Source organism: Euleptes europaea, chromosome 3 (assembly GCF_029931775.1).
Source record: "Euleptes europaea isolate rEulEur1 chromosome 3, rEulEur1.hap1, whole genome shotgun sequence".
In the NCBI taxonomy this organism is placed as follows: Eukaryota; Metazoa; Chordata; class Lepidosauria; order Squamata; family Sphaerodactylidae; genus Euleptes; species Euleptes europaea.
Genome location: NC_079314.1, coordinates 11393331 through 11414302, shown reverse-complemented (window position 1 = coordinate 11414302; position 20972 = coordinate 11393331). Strand labels below are relative to the sequence as shown.

Sequence of the window (20972 nt, the reverse complement as noted above, 5' to 3'; positions counted from 1 at the left end):
TCATTGTCTCGTGGAAAGTTCTACAACTATGGAGGGTGCCCGACTGAGACGGAGGTGGACCATAACAGCTGCACTGCTGGGCTTCCTGCCCTTGACCTTTCTTCTCCCAGGTACCAAGTTTAGCCTGCATTGGTCTTCTTTTAGTCACTGTGTGCCAAGGGGTGGTAATGCTATGTTTAGCCCATTGACTGCTTATATTAAAAATGGCTAAAAAGCAGCAGACATTTTAAAAATGATTATTTTTAATATGGGAATTTAGCAAAAAGGCATAACTGACAGATACTGAAGGGGCATCTCTCCGTTTCATATGCCCGTCAGAAATTGCCTCTTCAAAGATAATGTCTAGTAGCCCTAATAACCCCAGATAGCCCAATCTTGCCCAAGAAGAAAAAGAAGAGTTGGTTTTTTATTTGCTGACTGTCTCTACCTCTTAAGGAGAATCAAACCGGTTTACAATCTCCTTCCCTTCCTCTCCCCACAACAGGCACCTGGTAAGGTAGGTGGGGCTGAGAGAGTTCTGAGAGAACTGTGACTAGCCCAAGGTCACCCAGCTGGCTTCATGTGGAGGAGTGGGGAAACCAACCCAGTTCTCCAGATTAGAGTCCACCGCTCTTAACCACTACACCACGCTGGCTTGGAAGCTAAGCATGGTCTGCCTGGGTTAATATTTGGATGGGAGACCACCAAGGAAGGCCAGGGTCGCCATGGAGAGGAAGCCAATGGCAAACCACCTCTGCTGGAGTCTTGCCTTGCAAGCACAGGGTCCTGGGGTTGCCATGAGTGGGTTGAGACTTGACTGCAGACAGTTGTTATGGCACTGGTTGGTGGGCTACAAATATCAGCTAAAAACAAGGATATCTGGTTTTCTTTCTTCTGGGCTGTTTTATGCACATGGGATTATTTGAATCAGTGTTATCAGTTCAATCTCCTAAAATTTATCGATTTAGATTTTTTTAGAAAGAGATGGCCATGTTGATTCAAAGCAGTATGCAAAAACAAAAGCTGTGTAATACTGTTCATTAAGAATTTGGTTTATTATTATATGATTTATTTATTTTTTGCTGACAAGTCACAGCTGACTTTTGACAACCCCTTAGGGTTTTCAAGGCAAGAGATGTTTCAAGGTGGTGTGCCATTGCCTGCCCCCATATCATGACCCTGGTATTCCTTGGAGGTCTCCCATTCAAATACTTGCCAGGGTGAGGGCTGAGAGGGTGTGACCGGCCCAAGGTCACCCAGCAAGTTTCCATGGCAGAGTGGGGATTCGAACCTGGGATTCCCAGATCCTAGTCAGAAACCTTAACCACTACAACAAGCTGGTTCTCAATAATTAGTGATAAATCAAAGTTGGTCCTAAAAATGGTATTATGCAGATTTTAAGTTTGTTTGTTTGAGAACTGGTGGCATTTTTAGTTATTTCTGACATAAGCTTCAAATTTTTATTTTCCTATTTCGGTCTTTTCTTCAGGGGCTTTTGCCTTACAATGTCATAGCCATTCCTTCATTCAACCAGTTTTTGGAGAGAAGATTAATTATGAATTGTCGGTGACCTCCAGCCTCCTTGCCAACTGCTTGGCCAGCCAAACTGCATGTGTGGAAGCACATCTTTTGCTCAGTACAGGTAAGCATGAGCCTGACAGATGGGCCCAGACTGGCTTCCAGATGCATAAAGGCCCAATTCCAGGATGCACAAACATGTGGAGAGGAAAATGCCCTGCTATCCTAGTTGCCAATGGAAAGAAAATTTAGGGGTAATAAATAGGGTTGCCAACTTCCAGGTACTAGCTGGAGATTTCCTGCTAGTACAACTGATCTCCAGCCGATAGAGATCAGTTCACCTGGAGAAAATGGCTGCTTTGGCAATTGGACTCTTGTGGCATTGAAGTCCCTTCCCAAACCCCGCCTTCCTCAGGCTCTGCCCCCAAAACCTCCCATCAGTGGCGAAGAGGGACCTGGCAATCCTAGTAATAAAAGACATTGAAAATAACTCTTTCTATTTAGAAAGCAAGATTCTAACCCAGTAGTACCTTAAAGACCAGCAAGATTTTCAGGGGATAAGCCTTTCATTAAATATGAGTAGGAATGGAGATCCCTGAGCAGTGAGCCCTTATATCCCAGTCAGAAGGTGGGCGGGGTGTTGCAAACAAGGGAGTCAGGATGAAAAGGTACAATGCAAAATGGAATCAGCTTGATTAGAACAGGGAAGAAATGCTTAGGGGCAGAAAATATCTGTAGTGAGACATCACTAGTAAGATTGTTGATGTAAGGCAGGGGTGTCAAACATAAGGCCCAAGGACTGAATCCAGCCCCTTGAGGGCTCTTCTCCAGCCCACGAGCCAGCTGAGCCAGCCACCACAACCCCACTCTTGATTTGGGCTGGCAAGCCTGCTGTGGGCTCATCAGCTGAGGCAGCCCCCCCATTCCCGAGGTGTCAATTATCAAAGACTGTTAAATAAAAGAAAATATTGTAAGAGTGTTATTGTTTTAAGCATCCTTGTATTTTAAGTAAAAAATCATTAATTGGCTTTGCTGTTACCAAACGGGTCGCCTAACTCCCGGACTGGTCATGGCACAAACAGCATATGTGTGCGCCCTGTTCCAGCCGAGTGCCTGCCCTAGACGCTACAGGAAAGGCTTGTACGCGCACCAGTGAAACTGACATGACCTCTCCTGTATATCCCGAGCCGCCGGCAGCTGAGCAACCGAGGCCAGGTCAACCTCTCCAGTGAACCAGAGAGACTCCATGTTCCTGGGCAGCTCCGTTCCAGCAGAAGCCATGTCAGAGCAGGCACAAAGACACATAGGCTGCATCCACACACACACCCCTTGCAACATCAGAATGATTAAGCGAAGCCATTCAGAAACGTTAAGATAACGATGGCTCGTTCTTCCAGCCATGCGAAGCAGCGATCCTCGGACGTTAGCAAGATCACGCCTATTGTTTTATATCATCAAGCTCATCAGCAAGACTCCCTGTTTTCTCCTGGGGTTGTACAAGTCACTGGAATTAGAATAGATTTCCAAATTGTTACCACCCCACCCAGGCAGTCGACCATTAATGCCCTTTGTCACCTTTTGTCACCTGGGAACCACAGAGGGTAATCCAATCACCTTCCCCCCCTCCAGAAAACAGTATATCTGAGGTCTCCTGAAAGTCCATACTCTCCTTGGGTCTTCCCCTCCATACTTGCTGTTACTCTGCCGGTCTGGATAAGCAATGCCAGACCACCCAGCTTTCCAGCCCCGCTGGTTAAGCCACGGGAATCCATACCCCTTCCCTCTCCTTTAGCCACATGGAACTCAGGACATCTCCTCTACAAGAAAGGTGCAGTATATCCCTTCATCTGCCTGCCATATGGCAAAAGTCTCTCTCTCCTCCCTTTTGATTATTAGATTCTCTGTATGTTTGTGTTGCATCATTGAACGTTTGAAAACATAAACTCTCTTAATTTGGATTCCCTTTGCCTCTGTCATTATTCTAAGGTCACAGTTACGGGCACTGGTATAGTTGGTTGCACCCCGCTTTATAAATATTATAGTTGTCTATTGCTCAGCTAATTTCCCCATTTAAAGAGCATTTTGGGTAACATTGCCTGTGTCTTCGATAAAGTTTGTCTCTCTAGTACCAGGCATTAAATTTTATAGTACACATGGCACAGCCCGACAAGTGACATTTATGTTATATCTGGCCCTTGTAACAAATGAGTTTGACACCCCGGGGCTGCCAGGTCCCTCTTTGCCACTGGCGGGAGGTTATTGGGGCAAAGCCTGAGGAGGACGGGGTTGGGGAGGGGAGGGACTTCAATGCCATAGAGTCCAATTGCCAAAGCGGCCATTTTCTCCAGGTGAACTGATCTCTGTTGGCTGGAGATCAGTTGTAATAGCAGGAGATCTTCAGCTAGTACCTGGAGGTTGGCAACCCTAGACACCCTTAATGTAAGGTGTTTAGAACTACTTGCCATTCCCTGGATTTATTCTCAGTGTAATTTTCTTGACTTATTCCTGATATTTTTTTTTCTTGTTTCTAGAAAAAATGGGTATGTTAGTTACTCACAGAGGCTGCGCCAATGAGGGACTTAAAGACCAGGCAGAATCTGCCACCTCCAGTGATCGGCACCTCACTATTCGTTCCAGTGTGCTCTATTGTCACAGTGACCTTTGCAATAAGAACCTGACTGACCTTAATGTCTTCAAGATGCCCAGACAGGCTAAAGGTAGGACGACCACCAAAGAAGGGAAGTATAAAATACATTATTTTTCCTTGCAGCAGAACAGAGGGCAGGATATACAGGAAACGTTTTTTCCCTTTCCCATAACCATAGAAATCAGGAACACGCATCAAAAGTTAATTGGCAATCGAAGTACTTCTTCATATGGTGCTTAATTAACACTTGAAACTCACTACCACAGGATATAAGTCACAATGGGTAGCCGTGTTAGTCTGTCTGTAGCAGTAGAAAAGAGCGAGAGTCCAGTAGCACCTTAAAGACTGTTGTGCTCGAGTAATCACATTCAGACATGCAAGCTACACGCATGAGCTGCTTACAAGCAGAACCCAAAGAAGCAGCTTCCCAATGGCCCCTCCTTTCCTTACTCTTGCATAGCACCAGGCACACACACACACATTCCAATATCTGATAAGGAACGCTCCAGCGTCCCCCACCCTTTCCCCTTCAGTAACTTTTGCTTCAGCCTGCAAAGGAACGCTCTGACCATTCATTAATGTAGCAATGATCACGCAGGCGCTGAAGAGACTAATGACTTTGCACTGACAAGCTAACATCAGATGTTAAGTAAATGTATCAATGTTGTATTGGAATGTCAAATGTCTATAAAACCTCTTGCATTGCCCCTCCCTTGGGGTGATAGGATTGCAGAGCTATTTGTCTGGGTCCTGGCTCACCCAGTTTATGACTTCTTGGCCAATAAAGCAAGCCGTAAGCTCACGCCAGCCTCCTTGCCCTCCTTGCTCCATTGGACTCTACTTTAATGAGGGGAGCGCATCATTGGCGCCAGGGTAGCCGTGTTAGTCTGTCTGTAGCAGTAGAAAAGAGCGAGAGTCCAGTAGCACCTTAAAGACTAACAAAATTTCTGGCAGGGTAGGAGCTTTCAGGGGTCACAGCTCACTTCTTCAGATCAAGGGCATAGTGGCAGCCGATAGTTTGGACAGCTTTAAAGGGAGATTAGATAAATTTGTTGAGGATGAGCCTATTAATTGCTACTAATCACAGTGGCTCTGTGAACTGGATGACCCAGGCTAGCCTATCTTGTAGATCTTAGAAGCTAAGTAGGGTTGGCCCTTGTTTGTACTTGAATGGGGAACCACCAAGAAAGTCCAGAGTTGCTATGGAGGCAGGCAGTGGGCTTTTCCTCATTCTCCTTTTCCTCACTTGTAAGTTCCTATTTCTTGCAAGGGGAGGGAGGTTCTGTTCCACACATGTTTTGCTCCCTCTAGTGGTCGATTTGTTATTACACAGGTTTATGTCCTTCATAAAAACCTGCATTTTTATGACAGACATAAATCTGCAGGGAGATATGCCCGACATAAACCTGTGTGATATCAAATTGACCACTAGAGGGAGCAAAACATGTGCGGAACAGCAATCACCCCCAAGAAACAGGAACATACAAGCGAGGAAAATGAGAATGCAGAATAGCCCAATGGCAAACCACCTCTGTTTGTCTCTCGCCTTGAAAACCATACAGAGTTACCATAAGTTGGCTGAGATTTGACCGCACTTTCCACCACCAATCACGATGGCTAATTGGAACCTCCCTGTTCAATAGCAGTGTACCTCTGAATACTAGTTGCCAGGGAGGGTGACCATAGGGGAAGCTTTGGACTCTGTGCCCAGGCTTGTGAACTTTCTATTAAATATTGTCAAAGGCTTTCACGGTCAGCGTTCATTGGTTCTTGTAGGTTATCCGGGCTGTGTAACCGTGGTCTTGGTATTTTCTTTCCTGACGTTTCGCCAGCAGCTGTGGCAGGCATCTTCAGAGGAGTAACACTGATGGACAGAAAATAGAAATATTTCTATTAAATATTTTAATAAATAAAATAAAAAAGGGGGGCTGGTGACCCCTTTTTGTGGCAGGGCCCTTGCGCGTTGATAGCTGCATGCTACAAAGAAATTCAACAGGGGCAGCATTTCCTGGCATGGAAAAGAAAATGTTGCATTCCCTGTTGAATGTCTGCCTACCACACAACCGTTCAAAAGAGAGGAGTGCTGTGAGGAGGCAGGACCGGAGACAGATTTCAGAAGGAGAGGTACCCACTATAACCCAACCCCTGTGCCTTGTGGAGAAAGATATATTCACTTTTAAAAAATTATTTTAGCACCTGAAGCCAGCAGCTCCAACCAGTGCTACTCTGGCTTCACGATGGACCCCAACGAAGACATCCTAGACAGAGTAACGTGCGGAAGGGACTACACCCAGTGCTACCATGGCAATGGCACCATAACAGCAGGTGAGGCCTGATTCCAAACTCAAACAAGGAAACTTTTCTCAGTCCCAAGACTGTTGAAAGTGGCCCTGGGTTGCCAGCTTGGGGGTGAGGCAGTGCCTAGGGAGACTGGAGTTTGGGAAGGGAGCTCAGCAAGGATATGATGCCGGAGCAGCCACCCTCCAAAGCAGCCATTTTCTCCAGGAGAACAGATCTCTGTAGTCTGGAGACCTGTTGTAATCCTGGGAGGACTCAGGGCCCACCTGGAGGTTGGCAACCTTACTATACATGTCGGTTTTGCCCCTTTGTTGCTATAATTTGTCCCTCCCGCTGTAATGTGGCATTGGGCCCTCAGTAGGGCTGCCAACCTCCAGGTGGTCCAACAAAAATAAAGGCTCGGTGCTGTTAGGATAATCGAAGCAACCCAAAACAGCACTCAGTAATAATTATGAAATAAGAATGAATTTTATAAAAGTGCAAAAGTGAAATAAAGTAACAAATATATACAAAATATTATGTACAAATTGAAGTACAACTAGATCCAAGTATCAAACAAAATTTTGTTTACAATATGCAGTCCAGCATGAGAATGACCAAAGAAAGGATAACACAGTTCCTAATTCAACAGGTAAGTCAAAAAGATATATATATATACTGTCCACTAAGGTCTTTGTTGAAATATGATCTTATATGTTTTTGATATTTTTGTAGATTAAGGTTCCAAACGGCTGGAGACAGGGCAAAGGAGGCAAAGCCGTTTGGAACCTTAATCTACAAAAATATCAAAAACATATAAGATCATATTTCAACAAAGACCTTAGTGGACAGTATATATATCTTTTTGACTTACCTGTTGAATTAGGATCTGTGTTATCCTTTCTTTGGTCATTCTCATGCTGGACTGTATATTGTAAACAAAATTTTGTTTGATGCTTGTATCTAGTTGTACTTCAATTTGTACATAATATTTTGTATATATTTGTTACTTTATTTCACTTTTGCACTTTTATAAAATTCACTCTTATTTCATAATTGAGTGCTGTTTTGGGTTGCTTCAACCTCCAGGTGGTGGCTGGAGATCTCCCGCTATTACATCTGATCTCCAGGCGACAGAGATCAGTTCCCCTGGAGAAAACAGAGGCAATTGCACTCTGTGAGATTGAAGTCCCTCCCCTCTCCAAGCCCCATCCTCCTCAGGCTCCACCCCCAAAATCTCCAGGTATTTCCCAACCTGGAGCTGGCAACCCTAGCCCTCAGTCGCCCTGCATGCCTTTTCCCTCACGTCACTCTTTGTGGTCCGTCCCTTAGTTGACACCGCCGCGTTCTTCCTTCCGGTGTTGCCCTGCATTCTGGGGAAACGGAGACTGCCTCTGTGCCCAGCCTGACTCTTGACTCCCCTTAGGAAACCTTGCTGTGGACTTCTCCATCAAGACCTGCCAGCGCCCATCCTGCGACGTTCCTGAGAGCCAGTCCTTTGGCCCCATAGAGTTGAAGCAGTGGGGCTCCTGTTGCCACGGAATCTTTTGCAATGGGAAGGGGGCTGCCCCTCAGAAACAGAATATCACCAAAGCAGATCCCACCCAGGACACATCCACGCCTCATGAGGAAGAGCCCGTCACTCAAACAACAGATTTCACCAAAGATGACATTGTGAACGTCACCCAAAACACTTTTCCGGACTACGAATCGACTATCAAGACGACGACGACGTCTCCCCAGAATCCGTTGTACGATAGTGAGGAAAATGAGGATTATTTCTCCATATTGCCAGATGGCACGAATGACACACTAAATCCACGCGGCGCAAAGAGTTTGGGTCCCCCAAAGTCCAGCCTTTCATTTTACCTTCTGGTGGTGGCCCTGGGGATCGCGATCCTTGGGCTATGGTGATCTGCATTGGGGTTTGGGGGGGGGGGAACCTTGAGTGTTTAGGGACATGTAGCAGAGCAGAAAGGCTGAAGAAGCTGGGCTCCAGAGCCTTCCCCTCCCCCCTCCCAGCCTGCTTCATCTGCTTCCTTGGTATTGTATCCGGAAGACCAGGTGTGAAAAATCAGGAGGGCCATCCAGCTTGAAACAGATGCAGAGTTTAATAAGTAGGTTGCTTCTCTGCATAGAGTTACAGGCAGCAACAACTACACTTTAATGTGGCTTTGCTTTTTCATTCTTCTAGTCTGCTATAAATTCAGGAAAGGGTTGAATGTGGTGGATCCAGGACAGTCTAAAATGCTGATCCAGGCATGGTGTTGTTACAAACACCACCTCTGTCACTCTTTCCTCCCTCTAAACCAGGGGTGTCACACAAACAGGGCCGGTGCTACCATTAAGGCAAACTAGGCGGTCGCCTAGGGCGCAGACCTCAGAGGAGCGCAGAACTGGCCTGAGGGGCACAGTTTTAAACAGATTAGTTTCTTGGGGAAAATGCAACTGCCAATTTTTATTTTTATTTTTTAATTTTAAGATAAGTACCACAACAGTGCTATGGAAAAGAATTAATTATAACGTCTTATAAAAAGTTTTGTAGGAATGCATCAGGCTTTTATTTTTTCTACAAGACATCTGTTTTTGAAAGTTGGTTAGCAATGGGAGGGGCACACGAAGTGAGCCTAGCCTAGGGCTCAAAAAAGACTGGCACCCGCCCTGCACACATACGGCCCATGGGCCGAATCTGGCCCCTTGAGAGCTCTTATCTGGCCCGTGAGCCAGCCGAGGCAGCCACTCCTCCCAGTCCCAATCTGGGCTGGCAAGGTATGGCCCGGCCTGACCAAGTGACAAATGTGTTTGAAACACCTGCTCTAAACCCTTCTCTTTTGGGACACCACAGCATCCTGATTCTTCTGCAACTGTATCGTTCCCCACCCCCCCGTGCCCCCAGCTTCCGAAAGGTACCAAGTGAAAGCAGTTTTAACAAAAGAAGCTGCCTTATCCGTAGTCAGATTGCTGGTCTGTCCAGGCCAGTCTTGTCTGTTCTGACTGGCAGTAGCTCTCCAGAGCATCACCTCCGACCCAATCCTTTTAACTGGAGATGCCGGGGACTGAACTTGGGACCATTTGCATGTGAAGCAGATGAACATAAGAACACAAGAAAGGCCCTGCTGGATCAGATCAAGGCCCATCAAGTCCAGCAGTCAGTTCACACAGTGGCCAACCAGGGGCCTCTAGGAAGCCCTCAAACAAGACGACTGCAGCAGCATCCTGCCTGTGTTCCAAGGCACCTAATATAATAGGCATGCTCCTCTGATACTGGAGAGAATAGGTATGCAGCATGACTAGTATCCATTTTAACTAATAACCATGAATACCCCTTTCCTCCATGAATATGTCCCCTCTTAAAGCCTTCCAAGCTGGCAGCCATCACCACATCCTGGGGCAGGGAGTTCCACAATTTAACTATGCATTGTGTGGAAAAAATACTTCCTTTTATCTGTTTTGAATATCCCATGCTCCAGCTTCAGCAGATGACCTTGCAATCTAGTATAATGGGAAAGGGAGAGAAACTCCCCCCTGTCCACTCTCTCCAAACCATGCATAATTTTATAGACCTCTATCATGTCTCCCCTTAGCCGCCTTCTTTCCAAGCTAAACAGCCCTAAGAGTCTTAACCGCTCCCCATAGGACAGTTGCTCTAGTCCCCTAATCATTTTGGTTGCTCTTTTCTGCACCTTCTCAAGCTGTGTAATATCCTTTTTTAGGTGTGGTGACCAGAACTGTACACAGTATTCCAAGTGTGGTCTCACCATAGATTTGTACAAGGGCAGTATGATATCAGCAGTTTTATTCTATTTTATTCAGATGCTGTGCCACTGAGCCACAGCCCCACCCAGTTCTGTTATCCAGGCATTGGGCATTTGTGGCTCAGTGGAAGAGCATCTGCTTGGTATGCAGAACGGCCTGGGTTCAATCCCCAGCATCTCCAGTAGAAAGGACCAGGGCGTAGATGATGTGAAAGACCTCTGCCTAAGACCCTGGAGAGCCTCTTCCAGTCAGATTAGACAAGACTGACCCTGACAGACCAATAGTCTGATTCAGGATAAGGCAGTTTCATGCGTGTTCACCTAGGTAGATAAGTGGGTGTTTTGCTGAGTTTAGCTATTGCTTTTACTGGCTCCTATTGCTTTTACTGGCTACCGCCCTCGTTTTATCTTCTGTATTTTTAAAAAATTACCGTTGATGCTTTCATTGTTTCTACTTGGTGCTTTCATTGATTGGGGAGAGCTAGATTTACATTTAGAGATTGTGTGTGTTCTCCTTGCATGCCACCCCAGGAGCCTTATCATTGTTAAAAGGTGTGGAAATCATTTAAATAAATGTATACATGCAATTCATAGGTTTGCATACCACACCCTCTCTATTGATCGGCACAATACATTCTAATGCTTCCTGCTTTCCCAACATCCCTGCTGTTTTCTCAAACAAGTTCGGGTTGCATATGACACATTGGTTATGTCATCATAAAGAAGCGATGATTTAACACATGTGACTCCCCTTAACGCTTCCTTTCTAGATCATCTTCGAGCAACACGCCCAGCAACAACAAAACAACACAAAACACACAAACTGAATACAAGGCAGCAGGTGATATTCAGGCCTCCCCGTTTATGCAGGCAATGAGGTCACATCTCCACCTTAACATCCAGTACAGTCCAAAGCATTACCTTCAGTTTTAACTGCGAAAAGGGTTAGGAAAATGTTTTGGAAATGCTAGATCAGTATCAGAAGAGGATGTAATGATAAGATATCACCACTAGAGGGAAGAAGAAGAGTTGGTTCTTATACACCACTTTTCTCTACCTTTAAGGAGTCTCAAAGCAGCTTACAATCACCTTTCCTTCCCCACAACACATCTGAGTTCGGTGGGGCTGAGAGAGTTCAGAGAGAACTGTGAGTAGCCCAAGGTCACCCAGCTGGCTTCATGTGGAGGAGTGGGGAAACAAACCTGGTACTCCAGATTAGAGTCCACTGCTCTTAACCACTACACCATGCAGGTACTGGAGCTGACAGCTCCCCGATTTTTTGAGAGGTGTTCAATCCTGTCATGTTGCCATCGTTTCAAATGACCCCTACTGCTGCGTCTTTAACAACAGCTGGACTCCCAGGCATTTCCAGGTGAAGCCTTTTCATGGCTTGGAGACCAATGTTTTCGCCTCCTGCCTGTCAAGCCAGGGGTAAAGACTCAGCAGCTGCGGCTGGCTGTGAAGCAGTCCAAGTTCCTCAAGGGCAAGTGAAACAGGTGAGGGACCAAATAAGGATTCCGTGGATAAAGGGAACCTGCTCCCCCCTGCCCCCCCCACACACACCAGAGAATAGAAGCAAGCTTTTGAGTCACACAGAACTCTTCCACAGATATGGCCAGAGGTGTGGTGCAGAAACAGGTGTTGTTCTACCGGAGTGCCACGTTGTTTACCCAGCTTTGTGAGACTGGTTTTGCCCAGCTGCATCTGCACATTTTCCATCTCTAAAACAGAAGCGAAGCAGTGATTTTTGATTAGATGAAAACAGGCCTGGCCAGTTAAGATTTCCACCTGCAGCAGTTAGAACAGAATAGAATAGAAATTTTATTTGCACCCTGCCCTCCCTGGCATAGCAAATACAAATTTAAAATACAGTTACTCCCGGGGCCCTTTCGCAAGAGCCCATTTCACTTGTGGTGAAGTTGATTTCCCACATCGGCCATTTTTGCTAAGCTTGGTTTGGAGTAGGTGTTGCTCTCTGGGCCTTTAAAAGGGTATGAAAGGCTGAAATTCAATAGGTGATGCTCTTCCAAATAGGGTGCTGGAGTTCTTAGGAAAGCTGCACCTGTGGGAATTCCACCTGTCATTTCACTCAGCTTCAGATTGGGGTGAGTTTTTTGCCCTTTTCAAATATCCGAAGCAGGTAAGAGGAAATTGCAGGGTGGGCAGCAAATGGTTCCCCCCCCCCGCCAACTTATGAGGGTGCATTGAAATGTCTGCATAAAACCATTAGCTCTCGCATCTCTTTGTGCATATGCATTGTAAGCCACCTCAGACAGGTGCCAGGTAAATAAACAATAAATAAATCCTGGTTTGACACTCTAATCACTACACCTGTTTGGTAACATCTAAGCCAGCAGCCTTCTGTTTATTTTTTCCTCTGGAATCGGCTTCCGGGCATAGAGGTGAGTCAGGTCATAGCAGGCTATGGCGACAGGCTTCTAGAACACAATACCAGTTACACCGCAGCTTCCTGAACCATAAAAAAAAATCCCTGGGGTTAGTCTGGGACAGAAACAGTATCCAGAGGTTCATGGGTACATAGATGAGGTTATTCCGGCAAATTCTATCTCAACCCAAAGGCTTGTGTGGAACGTTCTAGGACAGCAGTGCAGAGGATGATGGGGCCTCTGGTGCCACCGCCTTTAACAGCCATGGAGAAAAGAGTCACCTTAGAAACCTTAGATTTTCTCACACCCCAAACCAAAAGGGATGCTTGAATCACAGCTCTTCCTCAAAGGTGTGATCCTTTTGCAATGCTAATGGAGAGAAAATGGCTTTTCAATTGTTGTTTTTTTTCCTTCTAGGGGGTCATTAAAGGAAGATGTCTTTGGAAGGTTTTGCATTGGATTTGTCACTCTATAGATGCACATTTTCCCCATCTGAATTCTCAAAACTCTGCATGGCGGCTTATTGTTGAGTTTTGAGAATATGGATGGGGAAAAAGTGCATCGAAAGAGTGGCAAATCCAATGCAAAACCTACAGCTGTTTGAAAGGCATCAAGTCAGAGTCAAATAAATCTTTTTGAGGGTTTTGCCTTCTTGTTTTTGGCAACTGGCATATGTATTTTACTGCAAGCCTGCGTTTCTATGAAAATGGTTTAGAACCTCAGACTGTGGGGAAGAAACATAAATCCAGGTTATTTGAGCACCTGCATATTTTAGACATCACAGCACAGCTGAGTTAAGACTGTTGAAATCTACATAAGTAAGTGGCCGAAGCTAATTAATAGCAAAATAACATCTATTTGGAATTTTCTTCGACTCTTCTGCTGCTTGGAAAAGAACAGGCCTTTAGATTACTGCGTAAGCTCTTGCTAGATATAGAAAGGCAAACTTTATTCTCTTTAGCAAACAGACATTGTTCTCCTGTGTTTCATGGCATTGCTCAGGATTATGGCACTGTGGTGGCTTATTTATTTGATTTGGGATCACCTGACGTCCGAAGAGCATTTATGCTTGCCAGACTTTAAAAAAAAATTATTAACAAAAAAAATTCACAACATACTTACATAACCATACATACAGTGTATCGAACCTTCCAAAGGGTACCATATATTAACAGCCTTCTATATCAGCTAGGCAATAACTATGTCATTCTTGAAAGACATCATTATATAAAGTTCTAGAATCCCTAAATTGAAATATAATACCCTACCTAGTAATTTATAGGATTGATTGTTCTTATTTCGCTACACCTCATCATCTGGGCTACCATTTGCGTTAAATAACCAACTATCGTTCTTGGCAGCATATTTGTGTGGCTGCTTTTTAAGTCTTTGATTATTACTTTATAATAGTTTACCATACATATAAGGTTAATCAAATTTTATATTACTGATTCCTGCTACTAATAAACCACCTATATACTCTACCCTTCGTTATTCTTACCTACTCTATCAGTAGTTATTGCTCACTTTCGAATCATTCTACTACACCATGTTAAGATAACAGTTGTGCATAATCATAATAAAGTTTCCATTTCTTCTGTAATTCCCCCGCAGGTCTTCTATTCAACAAATGAGTCAACTTTGTCATATGCTTGCCAGACTTAATATTCTTCCATCAGCCATTTTATAGGGTAGATATAAGAGGTGTTGTCTCAGCGACAGGTATTGTCCATATATGGTTGGGGTACCTGAACTCTTCATTCATGTGTTATTGAATTGTAAGTCTTACTTGGGGCTGAGGAATGTTTTTATCACACCTATGTTATCCAGTGCCCAGAGCTTCTCAGACCAGCCACCAACTGGTGGTGTATCTTTTATCAGATAGAAATTCTTTTATCATCCAACAAGTAGCCAGATATCTGCTAGCTGCATCAACAATATGTGAACAGCTTATACGTGTTCCTACATAATGCTACTGACATTGTTGTTTTAATGCTTTTATAGACTGTTTGTTGCAATTTTTTTATAAACATGGTGTGACAAATGCGTAATAAAGGTGATGATGACAACTTTTGAATCTAAGAAATCTTCAATCATGTTTAGCACATGAGAAGGAGCTCATGAGCATGACTATTAACAAGATTCATGCCTGTTGCAAAGAAACAGAGGTTTGAGATCTCTGAAGAAGCCTAGGTCAGAAGCTGGTCTTTTGTTACAAATACAGGAGTCACATAAACACATGAATCTGCGTTGTACTGAATCAGACCTTTGGACTGGTCAGTTCTGTTTGCTCATACTGGCAGAGGCTCTCCAGGGTCTCAGGCAGAGGTTGGTCACATCACCTACTGCCAGATCCTTTAACTGGAGATGCTGGGGATTGAACCTGGGACCTTCTGCATACCAAGCAGATGCTCTTCCACTGAGCCATGACTAAGGTTGCCAGCTCCAGGTTGGGAAACTCCTGGAGATTTATGGGCGGAGCCTGAGGAAGGCAAGGTTTGGGGAGGGACTTCACTGCCAACTGATCTCTATCAGCTGGAGATTAGTTTTAATAGCGGGAGATCTCCAGCTAGTACCTGGAGGCTGGCAACCCGAACTTGGTCCAACATTTAGCCTGGATTTCCAGCTGAGTGTCTAAACCAGGGCTTCTTAAACTTTTTCCACTCACAACCCCTTTTTGCCTAAGAAATGTTTTTTTGTGACTCCAGGTATATATGTATATAAAATAGGTATACATATCAAACATTACTAATAATAAATCATAAAGAAAATTATTTTAAAATTAAAATTTTTTCGCGATCCCCACATTCAGTTACGCGACCCCATATGGGGTCGTGACCCACAGTTTAAGAAGCTTTGGTCTAGTTTAAGAAGCTTTGGTCTAAACTAAACAACAGCCTAAGAAACTTTGGTCTAAACTAAACTAGGCATGCCACAAATTCCCAGTATATGTGTGACAGTTAACACATTCGACTGTGTCAGTTAGACATGCACTGATTACTAGAAATGAATCTTCTGCTGAAAAGATCTGCATTGCGTTTTGGCAAAAACCCTGCCAATCCAAACAGATGGACATTGCTACTTAGACAAATGTTGAATGGTAGGATTTTAAAAAACCAACATAGTGGTGCTTCTTCTTTTTTTTTTTTTTGCGTGAGTTATATAATTTGTAGTGAATTTAAGTGTCTGTTTTGCCTGCCACGCAAAGCAGGAGCTCAGCAAAGTGAAAAGTCAATTAGTGCAAGAAAGTTGTGCAAGAAAACGCATGTGCAAAAAGCCAATTGCACTTTACTCATTGTTAGGAAGGAATATAGAGTAGTGACCTGCCAAATAGCCATGAACAAACAGTCCATCGAAAAATCGGCTCCCTGTTCACAGCTGGCGAACAGGACATAAGACAACTGGAGAGTGTTCAAGCATCTGTAATCTAATCAGTACATCTTCCTTATCTCACTGCTCCTCCAAGGATGTCAGACACATTGTTCTCCCCTTCCGCCATTATCCATGATGGTGAAATGGAACCTCCATATTCGAAGGCAGTATACCTCTGACCACCAACACCAGGAGGAGGATGTATTTATGAGCTTCCTAGAGGCATTTGGCTGGCCACCATAAGAAACCGACTGGGCCGCTTCAGTCAGGCTTTTCTTGTGTCCTTAGGTGTCTTCTATCTATTGGCCTTGATGTGCACTATGCCCATTTTAAAGAAAACTCAAGGGGTATGAGGCTCTGGCACCTTTAGATAATCTGTGCCTTTTTTTTTTTCTCACACCCTGGCATGACAAACTGCGCTGGACAGCATTCTCTCAGCCGGAGCCTAGCCCTCATTTGCACTGGGCCACCCATCTGGTATCTTTTGCGATTATACAAGGGGCAGAAATTGCATGGGTACAGACTTTTCCCACATTGAAATCCAAGGATGGGGCGTAGTTTGACCACTGACTTTTTGATCTGTGGAAAAGAAATAAAATACCCTATTCTCACTGTCAAAAAAATTGACAGCCCAAAGCATCACTAGTTTTCTGGATTTGTGCCCTGGTAGAGGTCAGTGACCATTTAAAAGGCATAGCTTTTGTACATGCACTAGAAGCTGCCTTCCATTGAATCAAACCATTGGTCTATCAAGGTCTGATTTGGCCTTTTATGCAGGGATGTTTCGTCGCGGCCAACCCCGCCAATTGCTTTGGGCTTCCTTTTGATTATGCATGCCTTATCTGCCCGTCAGAGGTCACCTCGCTCTTCCCATGTGTTTTGCTTGTGTTTTCCAGGTGCTGTTTTAGCCAGAATCTGGAAAATGCGGGCAAAATATGCGGGTAGAGCAAGGCAACTTCTGATGGTTGGAAAAGGCATGCATAATCAAAAGGAAGCCCTGAAGCAGTCAGCGGGGGTGACTGCGGGGAAACGTTTCTGCATAAAAGGCCGTTGTCTACTCAGTCTGGCAGCAGCTCTCCAGGGTTTCAGGCAGAAATCTTTACACCACCTACTGCCTGGTCCTTTTAATAGGAGGTGCCGGGGACTGAACCTGGGACCTTGCTTATTCCACTACCCGTGGAATCAGACCCCAGATGAGTCCAGCCTTCAGGCTTTCCCCTCATTACAAAGTCGCAGATTGCAGTGGCAGAATTCTGAACCCTACCAGCACGGACTGCAAGTGAAGGGGGTTGTTTCTTTTAATGCTCCCTTACACACAAGTCTCCCTGCATTTGGTAAAAGAGCACAGCAGAGAGAAGCCCGTACTAAACCTTTCTCCCTGATGCACCAATTTTGAAACATGCTGGGAGATTTTTATATGAGGAAGCCTGGCGAAATACAACACAGAGGCGGTCCTGTACCTCCAATACATGCCAGAATTTTACCACCTTGTTTAAATTGGGCTCTTGGCTTGTTTTCAGGCCGGCAGGGAGGAGGCTGCTGGAGTTCTGGGAAGAGGCCTGAATTCCGAGCGGGTGGAAGCAGCAGCCACTGCTGGTTGTCATGTCTGGGCTTGTGACTCCGTGCCGAGCTGCACCCCAGTTTCCTAGGCGCGACAGAAGTGGTGGAACTGGTTGCCCAGCCGGTCCCAAGGCTTAACCCACTGTAAGATGGGGAGCCATAGCCAGCTGAGGATCTGTAGTGACATCCTGACCTGCAAGGCAATTGACAGACAGGGTTGCCAACCTCCAGGTGGGGCCTGGAGATCTCCCACTATTACAACTGATCTCCAGGCAAAGGACACCAGTTCACCTGGAAAAAACGGCCACTTTGGCAATTGGATTCTATGGCATTGAAGTCCCTCCCTTTTCCAAACCCCGCCCTTTTCAGAATCCGCCCCCCAAATCCCCAGATATTTTCCACCCCGGAGCTGGTAACCCTACTCAGAACTGCAACTGATTTCAAGATGACTTTTTGAGAAAGTTACTACCTTGCTGGATCAGGGGAATGCAGTAGACATAGTTTATCTTGATTTCAGTAAGGCTTTTGATAAGGTTCCCCATAATATTCTTGTTGACAAATAGGGAAAATGTGATTTAGATCCTGTTACTGTTAGGTGGATCTGTAATTGGTTGACAGATCGCACCCAAAGGGTACTTGTTAATGGTTTCTCATCCACTTGGAGAGGAGTGACTAGTGGAGTGTCTCAGGGATCTGTCCTGGGCCCTGTGTTGTTCAACATCTTTATAAATGATTTGGATGAAGGAATAGAGGGGATGCTTATTAAATTTGCAGATGATACTAAATTAGGAGGGGTAGCAAATATGGTAGAAGACAGAGCCAGGATACAGGATCTTGACAGGCTGGAGAATTGGGCTAAAACTAATAAAATGCATTTCAACAGAGATAAATGTAAAGTTCTGCATTTAGGTAGGAAAAATCAAATGCATAATTATAGGATGAGGGAGACTTGTCTTAGCAGTAGCGTGTGTGAAAGGATCTAGGGGTCTTAGTAGACCAAACACTGAACATGAGTCAGCAGTGTGATGCAGTAGCTAAAAAGGCAAATGTGATCTTGGGCTGGTATCAACAGAGGTATAGTGTCCAGATCACACAAAGTGATGGTATCGCTTTACTCTGCTCTGGTTAGACCTCACCTAGAGTATTGTGTTCAGTTTTGGGCACCGCAGTTTAAGAAGGATGTAGACAAGCTGGAACGTGTCCAGAGGAGGGCAACAAAGATGGTGAAAGGTCTGGAGACCAAGTCCTGTGAGGAAAGGTTGAAGGAGCTGGGTATGTTTAGCCTGAAGAGGAGAAGACTGAGTGGGGATATGATAACCATCTTCAAGTACTTGAAGGGTTATCATATAGAAGAGGGTGCCAAGTTGTTTTCTGTTGCCCTAGAAGGTCAGACCAGAACCAACGGGTTGAAATTAAATCAAAAGAGTTTCCATCTAGACATTAGGAAGAATTTTCTAACAGCTAGAGCGGTTCCTCAGTGGAACAGGCTTCCTCGGGAGGTGGTCAGCTCTCCTCCCCTGGAGGTTTTCAAGCAGAGGCTAGATGGCCATCTGTCAGCAATGCTGATTCTATTACCTTAGGCAGATGATGAGAGGGAGGGCATCTTGGCCATCTTCTGGACATGGAGTAGGGGTCGCTGGGGGTGTGGGGGGGAGGTAGTTGTGAATTTCCTGCATTGTGCAGGGGGTTGAACTAGATGACCCTTGTGATCCCTTCCAACTCTATGATTCTATGATGGAGATCTGTTGTCCTGGAGAAAATGGTGACTTTAGACCTTATAGCAGTATATCCTGCTGAGGTCCCTGCTCTCCCCAGGCTGCACCCCAAAATCCTCAGGAATATTCCAGCTTGGATTTGGCCATACTACAGATAGCCAATGTTTTAGGTAGCGTCAGAGTGGCAGGCATAAGGTTGATGACTCTGGCTCAGGAAAATCCTGGAGACTTGGAGGGAAGGCCTGGAGAGTTTCGAGAAGGGAGGAGTGGGGAACCAAACCCAGTTCTCCAGATCAAAGTCCACCACTCCAAACCACCGTTGTTAACCACAACACCATGCTGAGTCCTCACCAGGAGTCCACCCTCCAAAGCAGACATTTTCTCCAGGGAAACTGACCTCTATGGTCTGGAGATAGGGTTGTCAACTTCCCGGTACTAGCTGGAGATTTCCTGCTATTACAACTGATCTCCAGCCAATAGAGATCAGTTCACCTGGAGAAAATGGCCGCTTTGGCGATTGGACTCTATGGCATTGAAGTCCCTCCCCTCCCCAAACCCTGTCCTCCTCAGGCTCCTCCCCAAAAACCTCCCGCCTGTAGCGAAGAGAGACCTGGCAACCCTATCTGGAGATGTTGACATTTTAGGAAATCTCCGTGCCCCACTTTGAGGTTGGCAACCCTAGATTTGTCCCTACACTCTACGCAGAGACGGTACACATCAATCACACTGTAGTTTCCAAAGAAAACTGAACATCCTCCTTTCTTTATATCAAGATTGAGGCATGTGTACAAATTCACCTGAAAGGAATCCTACTTATGCTACAGGAAACCACATTAGAGTGGACATTTTCATGCATCCCTAGATATCCCAGAGGAAGAGCATGCAATTAATCCTCACAAATACCCAGGCAATTTGCCCTGCAAGGCCATAATTCAGTCTATAGAAATTGACTTGGCACCACAAGCAGAATAATCCTATGTTATGTTCAATGGGATTTACTCCCAGGTACACAGGGCTGAGTCCTCCAACACACCCACAAACAATTCAAGACACCAGTAACTTCCACATGTAACAATACCCCCCCACGCACACATGTGCGCACACCTGCTTTTCTGTTGGCAGTTTCTCTGTTCAAGTGTCGTTTTCTAATTACACCGCCTCATGTTTAGGCAACAGGGATGTAAATTTCTCCCCTCAATTGCTGAGTTCCCACAACTGAGTTGCGTAGTTGTCAGGGACGGCAGTGCCCAGGGAGGGACAGACATTTCCCCAAACGAAACTGCAATGAATTTGCTTTCTGAATTTCTGCAACTGGCAAAAATCATAGCAAGGACCTTGATGGGGGAAAGAGGGGGTCCCACTCACCATGAGCCCCCTTCTCCTCGAGCTCAGAAAGAATCACAGGATATAGGTTTGCCAACTTCCAGGTGGGGTCAGGAGGTAAGGATGCCAGCCTCCAGGTGAGATCTGGAGATCACCTGGAGTTATAGCTCATCTCCAGACTACAGAGATCAGTTGCTCTGGAGAAAATGGATGCTTTGGAGGGTGGACTCTATGGCATTGTGCCCTACTGAGGTTCCTGTCCTCCCCAGGCTCCATCCCCAAATCTCCAGTTTTCCAATCTGGAAACCTTATCTCCATCTCCTGCGGGTGGCCAGGGGGGACCTGGCAATCCTGTCAGGAGCTCTCCCAGAATTACAACTGATCTCCATAAACTGGTTCCGCTGGAGAAAATGGCAGCTTCAGAGGGTGGAGTCTATGG

At 45.3% G+C, this 20972-nt stretch overlaps 1 protein-coding gene across 1 annotated transcript; it reads left to right on the top strand.

Moving 5' to 3' along the window:
• The first annotated feature begins 28 nt into the window (after window positions 1-28).
• LOC130474644 (ly6/PLAUR domain-containing protein 5-like) lies at window positions 29-8335 on the top strand. The gene is made up of 5 exons (XM_056846336.1): window positions 29-110; window positions 1469-1621; window positions 4029-4214; window positions 6338-6469; window positions 7848-8335. Exons 1-5 carry the CDS (start codon window positions 29-31, stop codon window positions 8333-8335), a joined length of 1041 nt encoding a protein of 346 aa, XP_056702314.1.
• The last annotated feature ends 12637 nt before the right edge of the window (window positions 8336-20972 follow it).